The following is a 17089-nucleotide window of genomic DNA, read 5'->3' on the forward strand; positions in this document are numbered from 1 at the left end:
TTGTTTGTTTATTTTCGAGACAGAGTTTCTCCGTGTAGCTTTGGAGCCTATCCTGGAACTTGCTCTGTAGACCAGGCTGGCCTCGAACTCACAGAGATCGGCCTGCCTCTGCCTCTCAAGTGCAATGATTAAAGGTGTGAGCCACCATGGTTGCAGTGAGACAGTTTTAAAACTGGGGACTCTAGGCCGGAGCAGGCAGATCTCTGAGTTCGAGGCCAGCCTGGTCTATAGAGTGAGTTTCAGGACGGCCAAGGCTACACAGAGAAACCGTGTCTCGAAAAAGGGGTTCTGGAAATAGAACTCGGGTCCTCTGGAAGAGCAGTTAGTGCTCTTAACCAACCTGAGCCATCTTTCCAGAAAGGGATGGTAATAAAAAGCAGGTCATATTTGGCTTTATTGCTTGGAATAATTTAATAATTTTTTCCAGTGGTAGTCTAGCAAGTTTTCTCCGTCTTCTTTGAAGTTGAGCTCCCCTCTTCCTGCTTCTTTTTCCCAGGCGTAAGACTTTGATCGCTATCCACTGATTTGCTCTATTTCACCTACCTGCTTCGGTTCTGCTGTTTTCCCAGCACTTACAGCAGAGCAGGGAGCATACTAGAGAATCTGCTTTTTGGAACCTTTCGTTGAAAGAATGAAATGATGCACTTCCGCGAGCGAACAACCAATCACGAGTAAGTGGGCGCGGATTGACCCTCACAGGCACTCATAGCACACTCCCTGGCCGTCCCCAGCAAAGCAAAGATCCGTAGCGGAAGTCCCGCCCTCGTCTCTTTTTTTTTCCGTCCTGAGGCCGTGTCGGCGCGGGCTGTGTGCGTCATTTCCCGGCGGCGCGGAACCGGGCAGCCAACGGCCTGCGGAGCAACATGCCGAAGTGAGTGCGGGCCTGAGGTCTGGCGGCGCTGGGGTGGTCAGTCGGGTCTCCGTGAAGGCGGCCGCCCGCGGGTCCTGGTTCTTGGCGCTTCCCGGGGAAGGCGAGCGTCTTGGTGAGGTGCCGGGTGGGAGACGAGGCGCTCTTGCCGCCCCTCCAGAGTGGGCCCGGCCCCTCTGCACGCAGCCCCGGATTCTGTCAGAACGCTTTGTTTGACGCCTTAGAACCTGAGTTTGAGGTGTTGTGTTTGTTTGGACACCTGCTAAGTAGTGTCATGTTCTTGTCTTTCCAGGTTTTATTGTGACTACTGTGATACGTACCTGACCCATGATTCTGTAAGTGGCGCGTCTTTTCATAATCTTGTATGCAAGAATAAGATTTTTTTTTTTTTTTAACTAATTTAGGTCCAGGTGCGTGCTTTACAGCCTGCTGGAAATTTTACTACTACTGTTCACAGAAAGTAATTGTGGGCCGGGGATGGTGGTGCACGTTTTTTAATTCCAGCCCTTGGGAGGCAGAGGCAGGCCGATCTCGGGTGAGTTCGAGGCCAGCCTGGTCTAGCATGAGTTCCAGAATGGCCAGAGATACACATAGAAACCCTGTCTTGAAAAATAAAACAAAACAAGAAAGTAATTGGGAAGCGTCTTTTTTCTTTTTTCCTTTTTAACACCCTTCCAGTGATGGCCCTTGTAATTTGAAGATATTTGCAGAACGATAAAGCTTTAACGGGCTTGAGGATGAAAATGTTTGCATGTGCAGACGCTGCATTTGCCTGTAATCTCAGTACTTGGGAGGCTAAATCAGGAAGATGGTGAATTCCAGGTTAGTGTAGGATACATATTGAGGCCTTGTCAAAATAACTTCCCCAAAACCTAGGAGTGTGCTCCTGCAACTCAAATATTTGATTATATCATATTATTCAAAAGTTTTATTAAAATGGAAAGAAATGTCTTAATTTATAGAATTGCAGCTCCATCTCTGCTTCTGTGGGAATTCTTAACTATTCATCAGCAGGAATAAGTGTAAGAACCTAATGAAATGTAGTTCAGTGTAGACTGCTGTTTAGAATTCACAAGGCCTTGGGAAAAATAAAAACAGCGAGAAAGGTAGGTGCGTTTTAATGGCTCAGGCCTGTTTTCCCAGCGTTTGAGAGCCTGAGATGGAGTATTGTGGTGAATTTTTGGCTAAGATGGGAGACCCTATCTCGAAAAGCCAAACCAAAACAAACCCTTTAGCGACAACAAAATTTGGTGTTCATAGTTTCTCTGAATGAAAATTATTTCTTTATTTTTAGACAGGGTCTCATTATATAGCCCTGGCTGGCCTAGAACTTGATATGTAGACCAGACTATCCAGCTTGAGTGCTGGAATTGAAGGCATGCATCACTACAACCACCCTAAGTACTGTATTCTCATAACAGTGTTGCTTAAGTGTATTGAAGCTACTATTTTCCTGTGGAGAAACCCGAGGGCATTAAAATAGCACTATGGTTCAGACCAGGGGCACGTACACTTTTTCTAAAGTAGCAGATTGTATTTTAGATTTGTAAATGTGGAGTCTCTATGATATCCAAGTCTGTTATTGTAGAGAGAAGCCTTAGACAGTAAGTCAATGAATACTGTGTTGTTGGGGCTGATGTGTAGCCCAGTGGTAGAGCAACTGGCTAGAATGCAGAAGCTCTGAGTTCCATTCCTAGTTCGGAGTGGAGTGCAGAGGGGCAAGGAGGAAAGGGCCTGTGTCTGTGTTCCAGTGCTCAAAAGCAGGTGCTTGACTCACAGGCCACAGTGTGCCAGCCTGTTCTAGGTAATACGTCTAGTAAAGATGTACACTGCAGGGCTGTGTTTGTAAAAGGTACTTGAACATCTTAGCCAGGCCACCCATGCAGAGCCAAAGCTTTTCAGCTTTTTCATTTTGGAAGTTTGTTTCTGTATCTGACATCACCTTTTTGTTTTACAGCCATCTGTGAGAAAGACACACTGCAGTGGTCGGAAACACAAAGAGAATGTAAAAGACTACTACCAGAAATGGATGGAAGAGCAGGCCCAGAGCCTGATTGACAAAACAAGTATGTCTCAGTCTCTGTCCCGATGTAATAGAATGGTCCCATTCTTTTTTTTATCTTCATCTCTGTTTTCCACAGTAGCAACTCGCTCTGTATGATACACAGGGCTATTTGCTTGTGTTGAATGAGCAGAGTAGAAGGTCATTTGTTTCCCAGGAATCCCAGGAATATAGGAACACATTAATATTAATCATCGAGGTAATGCATTAGAAAACAGTTGTGTGCAGTCTGGTTAGACTGGGAGGTGGGGTAGAGAAGATGGAGTTGCCTAGGATTTTCCTGTTAATGGCAACAAGATTTTGTAGCACATTTATGTGAACCTATCTTTGCAAAATTGCAATCCACAATTTTTTCTTTTAAAGATTTATTTACTTTTATGTGAGTTGCAGTTTTACCTGTGTATGTTGATGTGAGAGTGTCAGGTCTCCTGGAACAGACAGTTGTGAGCTGCCATGTGGGTGATGGGAATTGAACCTGGGCCCTCTGGAAGAGCAGCCAATTCTCTTAACTGCTGAGCCATCTCTCCAGCCCCTGCAATCGACAATTTTGAGATTTTTCCATAATAATTGGAAAATGTAGAAGTGGGTTTGAAAGACTTTATTTTGGCTTTCATATTTGTAGCTCTGGAAAAAAGAGACAGGTGGTGGTCACAATGCACGCCTTTAATCCCAGCACTTGAGAGGCAGAGGCCGGCCTGGTCTATAAATAAAGGTCCATTACAGCCAGGGTTGCACAGAGAAAACCTGTCTGGGAAAACAAAAACAAAAACAAAAACAAAAAACAAAAAAAAAAAGAAGCAGAAAAGTCAAAAGAAACCTTAACTGTTGGGAAAAAAACCAGTCTGGATGTGTTCTGGACCACTGTTTATCTGCCATATTCTTTTTGTTCATTTCTGTGTTTTGGGTCTAAGACTGCATTTACTGTAGATCATGGGGGTATATTTGAAACATAGCTTTTTCAAAAAATTCCCTTAGTGTCATGTGGCACAGGTGGGCCTCCAGCTTGCTGGGGGTGGTGGAGGATGAACTTAAATTCTGGATCCTCTGTCTCAGATTCTCAAGTCCCTGACACATTTGCCTGGTGTGTTTTGTTTAGGTAGTTGTTTTTGTTTTTTCCTTTGTATGTGTGGGTGTCTGCCCATGCATGCACATGTGGAAGTCAGAAAGGGTGTAGAGGCATTCTTTTTTTTTTTCTTTTCTGGTTTTTGGAGACAGGATTTCTCTGTATAGTCCTAGCTGTCTTGGAACTCACTCTGTAGACCAGGCTGGTCTTACAGAGATCCACCTGCCTCTGCCTCCTGAGTGCTGGGAATAAAGGCATGCGCCACCACCGCCTGGCCCAGACAATTTCCATTTTCTTTTGTTTTCCCTTTTGCCTCGTGTACTCTAAGGAAAAAAGTTAAAAAAAGAAAGAAAGAAAAAAAAAACTAAAAATAAAGAAGTTGATTGTGGTAGTCTTCTGTTAAGATGATAATCTCCTTTAGTTCAGTGTCCTGACTCCAGATATTTATTTCTTCCTCATCTGGTTCAGTGCATTTGTTTCAGTAGAAGTAAGCAAGGAAAGTATATTGTGTTTACTCAGGGTGTGGGAGGAGACATGTTTTAGAGCCTGGCCTTTGTGTATGGATTGTATATTTTCCAAATAAAACTGATGACTTGAATTGGTTATAAACTAAAATTTTAAATGTGAAGACTAGTCTCGCTATGTTGCCTAAGTTGGTCTCGAACTCCGGTGCTCACGTTCTCCAACAGCATGTGTTGAATGCTGGGCTCATAGGAGCACACCAACTCGCTGGTAACGGTTATCTTAGCCGTAGAAGTGAGGAGCACAAAGTGCCATTCCATAATTACCTAAATCCGTAAATCAGTCCATCGCAGTTGTAACAATGGAGTATCTCAGTGGTTTTCAAACTGTAGTGCCACCCGTAGGAGTAGGAACTTAGAATACTCTCGAGTGAAGTAAAGATTTCAGAGAAAGGTGGTGGATATTTTAGTAAACAAGTTGCTGCATTCCTAACACATCATTTTTTGTTTTCTTGTTTATTTTAAGCGGCTGCATTTCAACAAGGAAAGATACCTCCAGCTCCATTCTCTGCTCCTCCTCCTGCAGGGGCCATGATCCCACCTCCCCCCAGTCTCCGTAAGTTTGAAATTCTATGCTAAAGTGTGCAGCTGCTCAGATTATCCTTTGATGATTAGCTTGTCACGTAGTAGGCTTCCAAATACTGTTGACTATAGGTAGTTGATTAAATGGAATTAGCTTTAGCAGTGCAGTTTCCTCTGTGTGAGTGTGAAAGTGCGTGTGTTCACGTGGAGACTCGAGGCTGACCGTGGAGTCATCCACCTTGTGGTGTTGGTGTTTTATTGTGTGTGTATGTTGTGGCATGTATGCGGAGTCAGAGGAAACTTGGAGGACTGAGTCCTTGCTTGCTGCTTGGTGGATGGAGAGATAGAGCTCAGTTTGTCAGGCCTGGCAGCAAGTGACCTTAGCCATTGAGCCATCTTCCTGGCCTTTAGTTTTCGAGACAGTTTCTCTCTGGGATCTAGGGCTTTATAACTAGGCAGGTAGTCTGACCAGTGAGCCCCAGGGATCCAGTTGTCTTCGCTTCCCCAGTGCCTGGATTACAGCTGCACACACCCTGCCTGACTTTACATGGGAACTGAACTTGAACTCAGTTCCTCTTTTTTTTTTTTTTTTTTTCCCCATTTTCTGAGACAGGGTTTCTCTGTGTAGCCCTGGCAGTCCTGGAACTCTCTTCTCTATACCAGGCTGGCTTCAAACTCAGAGATCCACCTGCCTCCCGAGTGCTGGGATTAAAGGTGTGTGCCACTGCACCAGGCTGGCAGTGTGTTAATGTGTAGCACAGGCTGTTGTGAAACTCAGTAGACTTTCTAGCCCCAGCCGCCCAAGCACTAGGATTATCACAGTGCCTGCCTCAGGGTTAACTTTCAGTTGTAATGTTACTGTGACTCCTCAGGTCTGGAGATCTCAAAAGGAATAGATATTATTGAACAAATTAAATTCTTTATTGGTATGAGCACAATACCAGAAGACCTAAGTAGCTGATAAACTGTCTTTTCCCAATTTCTAACTTACCTATGTATTCAGATTTTTCTTAAGGCCACCCTGCCAGACTTATTAATTATGTAAGCTTGGCCTTAGCTTAGGCTTGCCCCAGTTGCTCTTAAAAATTAAATTAACCCATTTCTGTTACTCTGTTTTCTGTCACATACCACCCATTCTGCTTCCTCCATGTCTCCTTTGCATCTCCCCCCCCACCTAGATTCCTCCTCCTTTGTCTCTGCCCAGATGTCCGCCTATACCTCCTGCCTAGCTCTTGGCTGTTGAGCTCTTTAGTACACCAGTCACAGCACCCTTTCACACAGTGTGCAGACATCCCACCACACCTAAGCCCGTGAAGGGGTCAGGACTGGACATTGACAGAGGATTGGGCCACGAGCCTGTGTCCTCGGGGAGGCTTGCTGTTCATGGAGTGGACAGGAGGGTCTCTAGCTCATTGTCCTTTTGCTCCCCTGCGAGGGTCAGACTGGACTGGACCGAGAGACTAAACATCCTGTATATTATGGGTGTGAACAAAGAACTGGGCTGCTCAGAGGAGTCGCCCACGGATGGCCGGTCAGACCCTCCGGGTGCTTGTGCAGCCTCCAGGTCACTGAAGCCTCCAGATTTTTCCTCCTCTTTGTTTTCTAGCTTTGAGTCTGGTCTGCATCTTTTTACATAGTGAGTCCCTATCTCAAAACAAACAACAAACACATTTTGTAGAATTCTTAAAATTTTATTTTATTTTTTATTTATTTATTTTTTTTCTGGAAATATTGAATCATATTCTCTTTAATTTTGGCATACGTCCCATCAATGTGGAATTTTTTTTAAAACATCTTTTTTTTTTCTTTTATTTTACAATACCATTCAGTTCTACATATCAGCCACGGGTTCCCCTGTTCTTCCCCCTCCCACCCTTAAAATTTTATTTTATGTGTATGAGTAGTTTGCCTACATGTATGTAAGTGTACTGTGTGTGTGCCTGGTGCCAGAAGAGACTGGAAGATGGCAGTAGATTCCCTGGAACTTACGTATGCCAGGCATGTTGGTGCATGCTTTTAATCCCAGCACTCGGGAGGCTGAGACTCTCTTGAGTTTGAGGCCAGCTTGATCTATTGAGTGAGTTCCAGGACAGCCAGGTCTGCACAGAGAAATCCTGTCTCAAAAAATAAACAAAAAGGTCCCCTAGATCTTTAGTTAAAGGTGATTGTAAGCTGCCATGTGGGTGCTGGGGCCTCTGGAAGATGAGTCAAGTGCTCTGAGTGATTGCTCTAGCCTCTGGGATTTGTTTTTCTTAGAGGTGAATGTCCTGGGGATTGAGCCCAGGGGCCTTGGACAAGCTAAGCACATGTTCTGCCACTGAGCTGCATACTGAGTTCCAGAGCATCTCAAATGTAGGGGCTCACTTTATTTTTACATTTTGTCTAGTCAGGCTTGTTACTACTTTTATGTTTTGTTTTGTTATTGGAAACAGGGTCTCTCTGTGTAGTCCTGGTTGTTTTGGAACTTGCTAAATACACCATGTTGGCCTTGAGCTCACAGCTATCCACATTATCCACATGTCACTGCCTCCTGACTGCTGGGATTTTGTTAGTGCTTTTTAATCACAAAGTAAAAGTTATGACATGTTATATTTGTGATTCTACTGTTAGAATAGGAAACTGTAGGAAGTTTATAATTATTTAGAGTGTCAGCATGCAAACCTGCTTAACCACAGCCTCCATTGTCTGTTTTAGCGGGTCCTCCTCGCCCTGGCATGATGCCTGCACCCCACATGGGAGGTCCTCCCATGATGCCGATGATGGGCCCTCCTCCTCCTGGGATGATGCCCGTGGGACCTGGTGAGTTGGAATGTGTCACATTTTGGTTGCGGCGCAGTGAGTTTTAGTTCTGCATTAAGGGGCATTCTTTGTTAGCTGTAAGTATTGTAACGTTGACTTCGGTCAGCGTTTAATGATAAAGACTTGATCTGTCGATAGGATCGAATAGTATTTAATGCCCTTGTGCTATGAAAGCAGGATGAGGCTGCCCCTCTTATCCCTCCTTCCTGTTTTTTTGGTTTGACTTGTGGCCACTTGCGATGAGGTCGATGAGCTTGTTGTGTCTTGGGGCAGAGGAAGGTTGGCTTCTGTTTTGTTTGGTGTAGAGCTGCCTCCTAGTGCAGATACACTCTCAAAGATCAGTAGATTAGAAACCATTGGCTTAGTAGGTTTTCTTTTTTCTGGTTTTGAGACAGGGTCTCCCTTTCAAGTTCTGGCTGTCCTGGAGCTCTCTATGTAGACCAGGCTGGTCTTGAGATCTGCCTGCCTCTGCCTCCCTCTGCTGGGATTGTGCCACCATGCCCAGCATTCCTTTGTTTATGTTTTTAATTTAGCATGAAATTAACTTATGAGAACTATTTTTTATTTTTGTAGCCAGGGATTGAACCTTGTGCTTTGATGTGCTTACAAGTTATACCTCTTAGCCACAGCCACAAACCTCCTATTTAGAGTTCTTTTTTTGCCAGAGCCTGAGAGTACACCCAAGGCCTTGCGGATTGTTAAATATGAAAAGGAATATGTATGTATCCTTGGCTAATTTCGAACTCACAGAGATTTGCCTGCTTCTGCCTCCTCAGTGCTCACCTCAGCTGGAATTTCAATTTCCTTGAAGTGGTTGGAGACTGCAATGTAATCTAGTTCCTGGAGTCTTCCTTGCTAGGGAGGGAATTAATGTTCTGGTCATCTAGAGCCTTCCAGCTACCTCTGATCCTCCTACCCCCCTTTCTTTTGTTTTTTTTTGAGACAATTTCTCCGTGTAGCCCTGGCTGTCCTGGAATTCGCTCTGTAGACCAGGCTGGCCTGGAACTCACAGAGATCCTCCTGCCTCTGCCTCCTGTGTGCTGGAATTAAAAAGTGTGCGCCACCACTGCCTCGCAAGTTCTCAAACATTTTACTGGTTTTGGAATAGTTAAATTGTCTAATTACAGTATTAAAAATGGCAGGCATAACATGGTTTGGAAATAGATGAGTGGTGCCTCCAACTCAACTGGAGAAACAAGGTGCACAGAGGTGCAAAGTAAAACAGCTTTCTGGCCAGGAGTGTCGCTGTGGGCCCGTGTAGATGTTAGTTAGAGGGTGGAGAAGATAGAGAACAGATTTACTGGCCTAGGAACTCAAAACATAACCAGGTGATTTAGATGCAGTTATTGTTTATTTAATATTTCTGAGACAGAGTCTCACTATGTAAACTAGGCTGCCTAGAACTCGTGGAGATCTACTTGCCTCTTCCTCTGCAATGCTGGAATTAAAGACACATGTCACTTAGTGGCGGTGGCGGACTCCTTTAATACAAGCACTCGGGAGGCAGGATCTCTGAGTTCGAGGCCAGCCTGGTTTACAGAGCGAGTTCCAGGACAGGGACCAAAACTACACAGAGAAACCCTGTCTCGAAACTCCCCTTCCCCCCCAAAAAAAAGACATGTGCCACTGTGACCTGCTTGTTCTCTAAATTAGTGTCACAAAATAACATACTTAGTTTAAAGAGTTGGGAACTGGGAATGAGTGAGCCATAGAAAGAGATCTACCTGGGCATGGTGGCACATGCCTGTAATCCTTCTTGAGTGATCCTAATTACTCGAGAATATTTTGAGGCACTATAGGCATTGTAGCAGGCCCTATTTAAAACACACAAACAACACAATAAAAGCAAATGATGGGGAAAGGGAAAGAAGGTTTCCAGGGGCTGGCTCTCATCGTGTGTACATGTTGAAGCTGGGTCTCAAGACATGGATGGCTATCACACCCATCTTACTACCCTATATGTGTTCCCAGACCTTATAGTAAAGTTAAAGATGAAAGGAGCCTACGATTTCTGTATGAAATCACATTATTGGCAAATCTGAATTCAGTCCACTGTGGACAGCAAAGAGAACAAATACTCAGGTGCCCAGTGTGTAATGTTTGATCTGGAGCAGTTTCTTGTAGACACACATACCCAGATTGCCAAGTGTGCGTGTGCTCGTGGGCCTCAGAGTACAGAGAACATGCTGCCCTCGACACTGGTCCTTACTTACAGCTTCTGTACCTACTGTCATTCCTCACATTTATCTGTGAGCATGTGTGTCTGTGTGTGTGCGTGCGCACGCGCACCCGTGCTGGAGTGCTTGTTCTATCAACCACCTTCCTATGGTGGGGAAAAGGATATGTTGACTTTTGAAAAATAATTTTACTCTTACTCTTGTAACCCAGGATGGCCTTGAACTCAGGAACCCTCTGTCTCCAGAGTGCTGGCACTACAGGCTTGGACCCTCATCCAACTTTGAATATGGTTATATCCTGAGCCATTTATTTATTTATTTATATTTATATTTATTTATTTTAGTGAATGGCCAGTGTTGTGATCTGGCTCCATCTTCCTGGGAAGCTTTTTTTTGTGTGTGTGTTACAGATTCATTTATTTATTATGTATACAATATGTATGACTGCAGGTCAGAAGAGGGCACCAGATCTCGTTACAGATGGTTGTGAGCCACCATGTGGGTGCTGGGAATTGAACTCAGGACCTCTGGAAGAGTAGTCAGTGCTCTTAGCCTCTGAACCATCTCTCCAGCCCCCTCTTGAGCCATTTATAACACAAGCTTTAATCAAAATTAGTTACTTAAACAATGTAATTTCAGTGGACCCTGCCCCCAACTTACTATTTTATTTCCCTTTTTGAGATAAAGGCTCAGTGTGTAACCCTGGCTGGCCTGGAGCTTAAGTAATCAGGCTGGCCTCAAACTTTCTCATCTCGCCTTTGCCACCCAAGTGCTGACATTACAGGCAAGTGCGACTTTGCTTGTAGAATTCGATATTTATAAAGAATTTATATAGGAGCTGGAGAGATGACTCAGCGGTTTAGAGCACTGGCTCTCTTCTAGAAGACCAGGGTTCAATTCCCAGCAATCACATGGCAGCTCTAAACTGTCTGTAACTCCAGTTCCAGGGGATCCAACACCCTCACACCAATGCACATAAAGTTAAATTTATAAAAGAATTTATACAGCTGAAAAATTATAGAGCATAATAGCAAAATGAATATTGATGAGCCCACATCCAGATGAGGAGTAGACAGTCACTAAACAGTCACTGAGGCTGCCATGTTGCTTCTCTACTCTCTGCTGCCTGCCTTTCCTCCCTGGCACACAGACACATACAGAATTGACTAATAGTTTCTAAACTGCATTTGCAAAGTGAAATTCTGTGTATTCCATTTGGTATAATTCCTGATGGCCTGCTCTTTTTCGTGATTTGGGCTAACTGCAGTTACTATCAGATTTTCAGCCTGGGTCTGATCACCTTCCCATAGTTCCCAGCAGTCACTTAATGGGAAGACTGTCCTCTGTGACTGGACATGGAGGAGACAGCTCCTGTTACATAGTGGAGATAATTGACTAAAAAAGCTGAACAGGCTAATTGTGGTGGCACATGCCTTTAATCTCAGTGACTTGGGTGGCAGAGGGGTAGAGGCCAGCCTGGTCTGCATAGCCAGTTCCAGGACAGCCAGGGCTATATAATAGAGAGACCCTGTTTGAACCAAAAATAACAGCAATAGCAACAAGAGCAAAAAAACAAAACACACACAAAAAAAAGAACCAAACAAACTGAGCAAGGCAGAACTGGTGTCCCTGGTGCCTTGTGAACAGTGGTCTATTTATAGCCACTGCTGTCACTAGATCAGGATTCCCAGAGCTTTCTGTGCTGACTTTTATCTTAGTTTGATGTCTTTAACTTAAAATTTGATTAATTTGTTGCATTTTTTTCTGTTGTGTGTCTTTTTCTAGTATTTTTCAGGGTCCAAGTTTTAGTTTTTTTGTTTTTTTTCTTGACATTGTTTCTCTGTGCAGCCCTGACTGTCCTGGGACTTGCTCTGTAGACCAGGCTGGCCTCGAACTCAGAGAGAGATCTGTCCTGTCTCTGCCTCCCGAGTGCTGGGATTAAAGGTGTGCACCACAACCGCCCAGCTCAGTTGAAGGCAGAGGCAGGAGGATCTTTGTGAGTTCGAGGCCAGCATGGGCTACCAAGTGAGTTCCAGGAAGGCGCAAAGCTACACAGAGAAACCCTGTCTCGAAAAACCAAAAAAAAAAAAAAAAAAAAAGAAATCCCATAGTACTGTCTCTTGAATGTTATTTCTCATTCCTCTTTCCTTTGTTTTGTCTATAGCTCCTGGAATGAGGCCACCCATGGGAGGCCACATGCCCATGATGCCTGGGCCTCCAATGATGAGACCTCCTGCTCGACCTATGATGGTGCCCACTCGGCCTGGCATGACTCGGCCAGACAGATAAGAGCAGAAAGGCTCTTTATCACTTTGTACTTCTTGTTCTGTTTCACCAGGAGATGACGGTGCTGAGCCTGAGTGTTTTCTAGCTGCATGACAGGAAGGCTTCCCCTTCCGAAGAGAGAAGTGGGGCAAAAAAAGTGCAGCTTTCACTGATATTGTGAAATGTGAAAATAAAATCGTCAGCTCTTTTAGTTAAAAGCGTGTCCTTTTCCTTCCAGCCGTGTGCTGCTAGCTTGTTCTCCAGCATGTCCCACGTGCGAGTCTTTGGCCATGGTGTGAGTGCTTGCCTGTCTGTTTAGTTCGATTTCCTCATTCAGGACTTTGGAAAACTTTTCTTTTGGGTGCTCAGATAGGATTTTTTTATTTCTTTTTTCTTTTTTTTTTTTTTTTTTTTTTTTTTTTTGGTTTTTCGAGACAGGGTTTCTCTGTATAGCTTTGCACCTTTCCTGGAACTCGCTTGGTAGTCCAGGCTGGCCTCGAACTCACAGAGATCCGCCTGCCTCTGCCTCCCAAGTGCTGGGATTAAAGGCGTGCGCCACCACCGCCCGGCTCTTTTTTCTTTTGAAACAGGGTTTCTCTGTGTAGTCCTGGCTGTTTTTGGACTTGCTCTGTAGATAAGGCTGATCTTGAACTTAGAGATCTGCTTGCCTCTGCCTCCTGTGCTGAGATTAAAGGCTTGCACCACCACTGCCCAGCTTTACCTATTTGATTTTTGAGACCTATTTTTCAAGTGGCCCAAGCTGACCTCAGTCAGTGTGTAGAGGAGGAGGATGTTGACATCACCATACCTGGCTGAGATAGGATCTTAGAAGCTCAGGCTAGTCTTGATGCTAGGATTGTGGGTGTGTACTACCATACCTGGCTTGGACATCAATACGGTTTTTTTATTTTATTTTATTTCATGGCTAGAAGACGGTGGTGGTGCACGCCTTTAATCCCAGCATTTAGGAGGCAGAGGCAGGTGGATCTCTGAGTTCGAGGCCAGTCTGGTCTCCAGAGCAAGTTCCAGGACAGCCAAGGCTATATACAGAGAAACCCTATCTAAAAAAACCAAACATTTGTTTGTTACATTCATTTGTATATGTATGTGGTGAGTAGTGGAGGTGAGAAGACAACTTTTGAGAATTGGTCCTCTCTACCATCTGACTCCCCAAGATTGAACTCTGATTATTAGCCACGCCTGTAAATTATTCTACCCATTTTAGCCATTTACTCATTTTTCTCAGGTCCCCGCCTTAGTCTTTTGCTGTGGTGGTGGTGGGGGCCCAGTGTAGGAAAGGGTCTCATGTAGTCCATGTTGGCCTCATGTGGCCCATGTTGTACCAACTGTACATCTAAGGCTGCCCTTGACCCTATCTACCTCCACCTCCTCGTGCTGGATGACAGGTGTGCGCTACCACTTCAGCTTTCTTGCCAGTAAGTGGCTTGATAGCTACAAGGTTTGTAAAATTATGCAGGTTCTTTTTCTGAGTTGATTTAACTTGGTGTATTTAATTCTGAAAAGATTCAGTAGTTAAAACAGTACATATTTCTAGATGTGGTTAATACTGTCAACTTCACAGCATCTGGAATGAGCCTGGGAAAACAACAGGACTTAACTAATCCAGCACAGCACTGAGAGGTTAGTTTACTAACTCCCCGCTTTAGGTTTTCTGTTCTCTAGGCCACTTGATTTGGCATCTGTGCAGAGGTGAATGAATTCCAAGTTCAGGCTGCCTCAACACAGGTCCCCAAATCCAGTTAGCAAAAGGGGCATGCAGTTCATCGAGACAGCTCTGTAGCTCAGACATGGAGCACGCTAACTTTGGTCAGTCTTCTGAGAGTACAGAGCAGGTGTCAGATGGGCTGTTTCCTCTGAAGCTCACATCCATTTCTCAGCTCATGATGTGCAAGAATTTAATTCCCTGCTTCTATAAAATAGATTTCTGTCTTTGCTGGCTGTCAATCTGGAACTTGTTGCATTTGTTTGTGTACATGTGTAAGTGGACACATGTGGAAGTCAGGTTGATGTCAGATGTCTTCCTCAATCACTGTTCTTTGTTTACTAAGCAGGATTTCCTGTTGAACCCAGAGCTCAATGATTTGCTTAGGCTAGCTAGCCAGTTTGCATCCGGGATTCTATCTCCGTTCTCAGTACAGGGACACAGTCAGCCATTATACCAGCCCTGCTTTCATGTGGGTGCTGAAGTTCCAAATTCCTGTCATGCTTACAAAGCTACCACTTTATCCATCCAGTCACCTCCCCAGCTCTGGAACTACTTTTTGGTCAGGCCAACCACACTCCTAGACACATGACTGCTTCCAACTTCACAGGCAGCCATGGAGAAATAGCTTGGCCAATATGCAGGTATAGAGGGCATACCATTTCTGTCTCCAGGCTTAAAAAGCTGGACTGCCTGTCTCTGCCTCCTGAAAGCTGGTATATTCTCTCTCTCTCTCTCTCTCTCTCTCTCTCTCTCTCTCTCTCTCTCTCTCTCTCTCTCTCTCTCTCTCTCTCTCTCTCTCTCGCCTCAGATGTGCTTCTGCCTCCTGAGTGCTGGGATCGAAGGTGTGCACCACCACACTGGGCTACATAATGGATTTAAAGAGAAAGAGATGCTGTGTGTACTGATAGAAAAAGTGAAGACATGCTTGGTTCTGTATATATATAATAGCAGATAATTTCTTTTAAGTTCATTGCTGCCCTTAAGGAATTGTTTCTATTTGCCTATGTATTAGGTAAATAACTGATATTAGTAGCTCAGGAAGAGCAAATGGTAGCTAGGGACAGGAATGAGGGGAGAAAAGTTTGTCCCTTTCTGGTATCCTGTATTTTGAGTTATTAAAAATCACCACGCAAACAAAGTATCCTTGCCAGACTAATGGTGCTGTTGCTGTGTGAGGGCAGAGAGTGGCCCAAGCCAGCAGTTTGCAGGCATGGTTGATGTAATCAGGTCACAAGGGTCCCTTTTCAAAATAAAGATTTAAGATTTGTTTTTGCAGAGGTGGGGGGAGGGTGGAGAGTGGGTAACACAAGCAGCTCCCCCCCCCCCCACTTGTCTTCTTGCCTACCCTAGCTTCTAAATATAAATCTAGATTTGGGATTAATAGATCTGGGACTGGGAAATTTGCAGTTTAGAAAAGCTACTAAACATTTTTATTTTTTAATATATTTTATGTGTATTGGTGTTGTGCCTGCATGTGTGTCTGTGTGAGGGTGTCAGAAGCCTTGGAATGGGAGTTACAGATAGTTGTGAGCTGCCAGGTGGGTTCTGGGAAGTGAACCCAGGCAGCCAGTGCTCTTAACTGCTGAGCCATCTCTCCAGCCCCTCTTTTTTTTTTTTTTTTTTAGATAGGGTCTTGTAACCCAGGTTGTCCTAGAACTTGCTATGTAGCTGAGGTTGACCTTGAATTTCTAATAGTCCTGTTTCAGCCTTCCATACGCTGATATTGCAGAGTTGCTCCCTGTCAGGCTGCGGTTCTGAGCTAGTGATGTGCTGTAGAGCCTAGGCTGGCTTGAAACTTGCTGTGTAGCCCAGCCTGACCTTGAGCTCACAGCAGTTCTACCTCATCCTTGTGAGTCCTGGGATTTTAAGAGTGCACTATCTTGTCAGGCTATTTTCGTTATTTTTCCAACCGAGTCTCATCATATACCTCAACTTGCCCTTGAACTCATGATCCTTCCTTAGCTTCCCAAGTGCTGGGATGAGTCATGAACCACCTTGCCTGCTCTTCCTTAGTTTCACATAGATGCAGCAGGTTTCTGGTTTGGCTCTTCCACTCTTGGAGTATGCAGAGAAAGCCTGTAGAACCAGTTAGGTTTTTAAATAACTTCCAGATAAGCCTAAGGTTTGCCTTGCTGCCTTTTCCTATGGCCAGTTCCACAGTCCACCTCTCCCTACTCTTCCTGTGGATTCTCAGTCCCCTGGGACCCATTGTGCTTTCCAGGTGCCATTGCATTGTGTGAGGAGCTAGAGCAGGTGAGGTACCTGATACCCATCCTTCAAAAGGGAGGCTTTGTCCAAAGTATGTGTTTTAGTTACGTTTATTTTTAGTTTTCTTTTTTTTTTTTTTAATTTTTTTATTCTTTTGGAGATAGGGTCTCTACAAACCTGGTGTTCTGGAATTGGCTCTGTAGACCAGGCTGACCCCTACTCACAGAGATCTGCCTGCCTCTGTCTCCTTAGCACTAGAATTAAAGCCGTGGGCCACCATACCAGGCTGGAATTTTGTCTTATTTAGATTTTTGAGACAGAGTCTCTGTGTAGCCTTGGCTGTCCTGGAACTCTGTAGACCAGGCCAGCCTCTAATTTCTAGAGATCCACCTGCCTCTGCCTCCTGAGTGCTGGGATTAAAGATGTGCACCACCACCTCTGACGTAGAATTTTAATTTTATTTAATTTACTAAAATTAAAATTTTTTTAATTTATGTGTATATGTGTCTGCATGTCTGCTGTGTGTGTGTAGGGGGGTTAGTCTCAGAGGCCAGGAGATGATGTTAGATCTTCTGGAGCTGGATTTCAGGTGGTTGAACTGCCTAACATGTACTAGGAACCAAACTCCAGTCCACTGAAATAGCAGCAAGTCTCCTAACTCCTGAGCAATATATATATTTATATATATGGTTTCATGTAATCTGATCTCAAATTCTGATCCCCTGCTTCATGCTCCTGTGTGCTTTGATTATAGGCATGTGCCACTCTGTTTTGTTTTAGAGACAGGGTCTCCTTTGCTGGCCATGTTGACTTTGGATCGTTGGGTTCAATATCTTTCTTTTTCAGCCTCCCGAGTAGCCAGTACTACAGACTGTACT

General features: G+C 44.4%; 1 protein-coding gene across 1 annotated transcript; it reads left to right on the plus strand.

The window, feature by feature from the left end:
• Nucleotides 1-773: 773 nt before the first annotated feature.
• Nucleotides 774-12495, plus strand: Snrpc (small nuclear ribonucleoprotein polypeptide C). The gene is made up of 6 exons (XM_076558361.1): nt 774-871; nt 1161-1203; nt 2826-2934; nt 4981-5070; nt 7731-7835; nt 12177-12495. The coding sequence occupies exons 1-6, from the start codon at nt 864-866 to the stop codon at nt 12299-12301; spliced, it is 480 nt and encodes a 159-aa protein (XP_076414476.1). The 5' UTR covers nt 774-863; the 3' UTR covers nt 12302-12495.
• Nucleotides 12496-17089: the final 4594 nt, after the last annotated feature.

The sequence above is a fragment of the Peromyscus maniculatus genome, chromosome 21, assembly GCF_049852395.1.
Source record: "Peromyscus maniculatus bairdii isolate BWxNUB_F1_BW_parent chromosome 21, HU_Pman_BW_mat_3.1, whole genome shotgun sequence".
Taxonomy (NCBI): domain Eukaryota; kingdom Metazoa; phylum Chordata; class Mammalia; order Rodentia; family Cricetidae; genus Peromyscus; species Peromyscus maniculatus.

Excerpts from the sequence above, each read along its gene's own strand:
- Snrpc (XM_076558361.1), top strand. Across the intron at positions 5,071-7,730 it reads CCCACCTCCCCCCAGTCTCC|CGGGTCCTCCTCGCCCTGGC; the intron begins GTAAGTTTGAAA and ends TGTCTGTTTTAG. Across the intron at positions 7,836-12,176 it reads GATGATGCCCGTGGGACCTG|CTCCTGGAATGAGGCCACCC; the intron begins GTGAGTTGGAAT and ends TTTTGTCTATAG.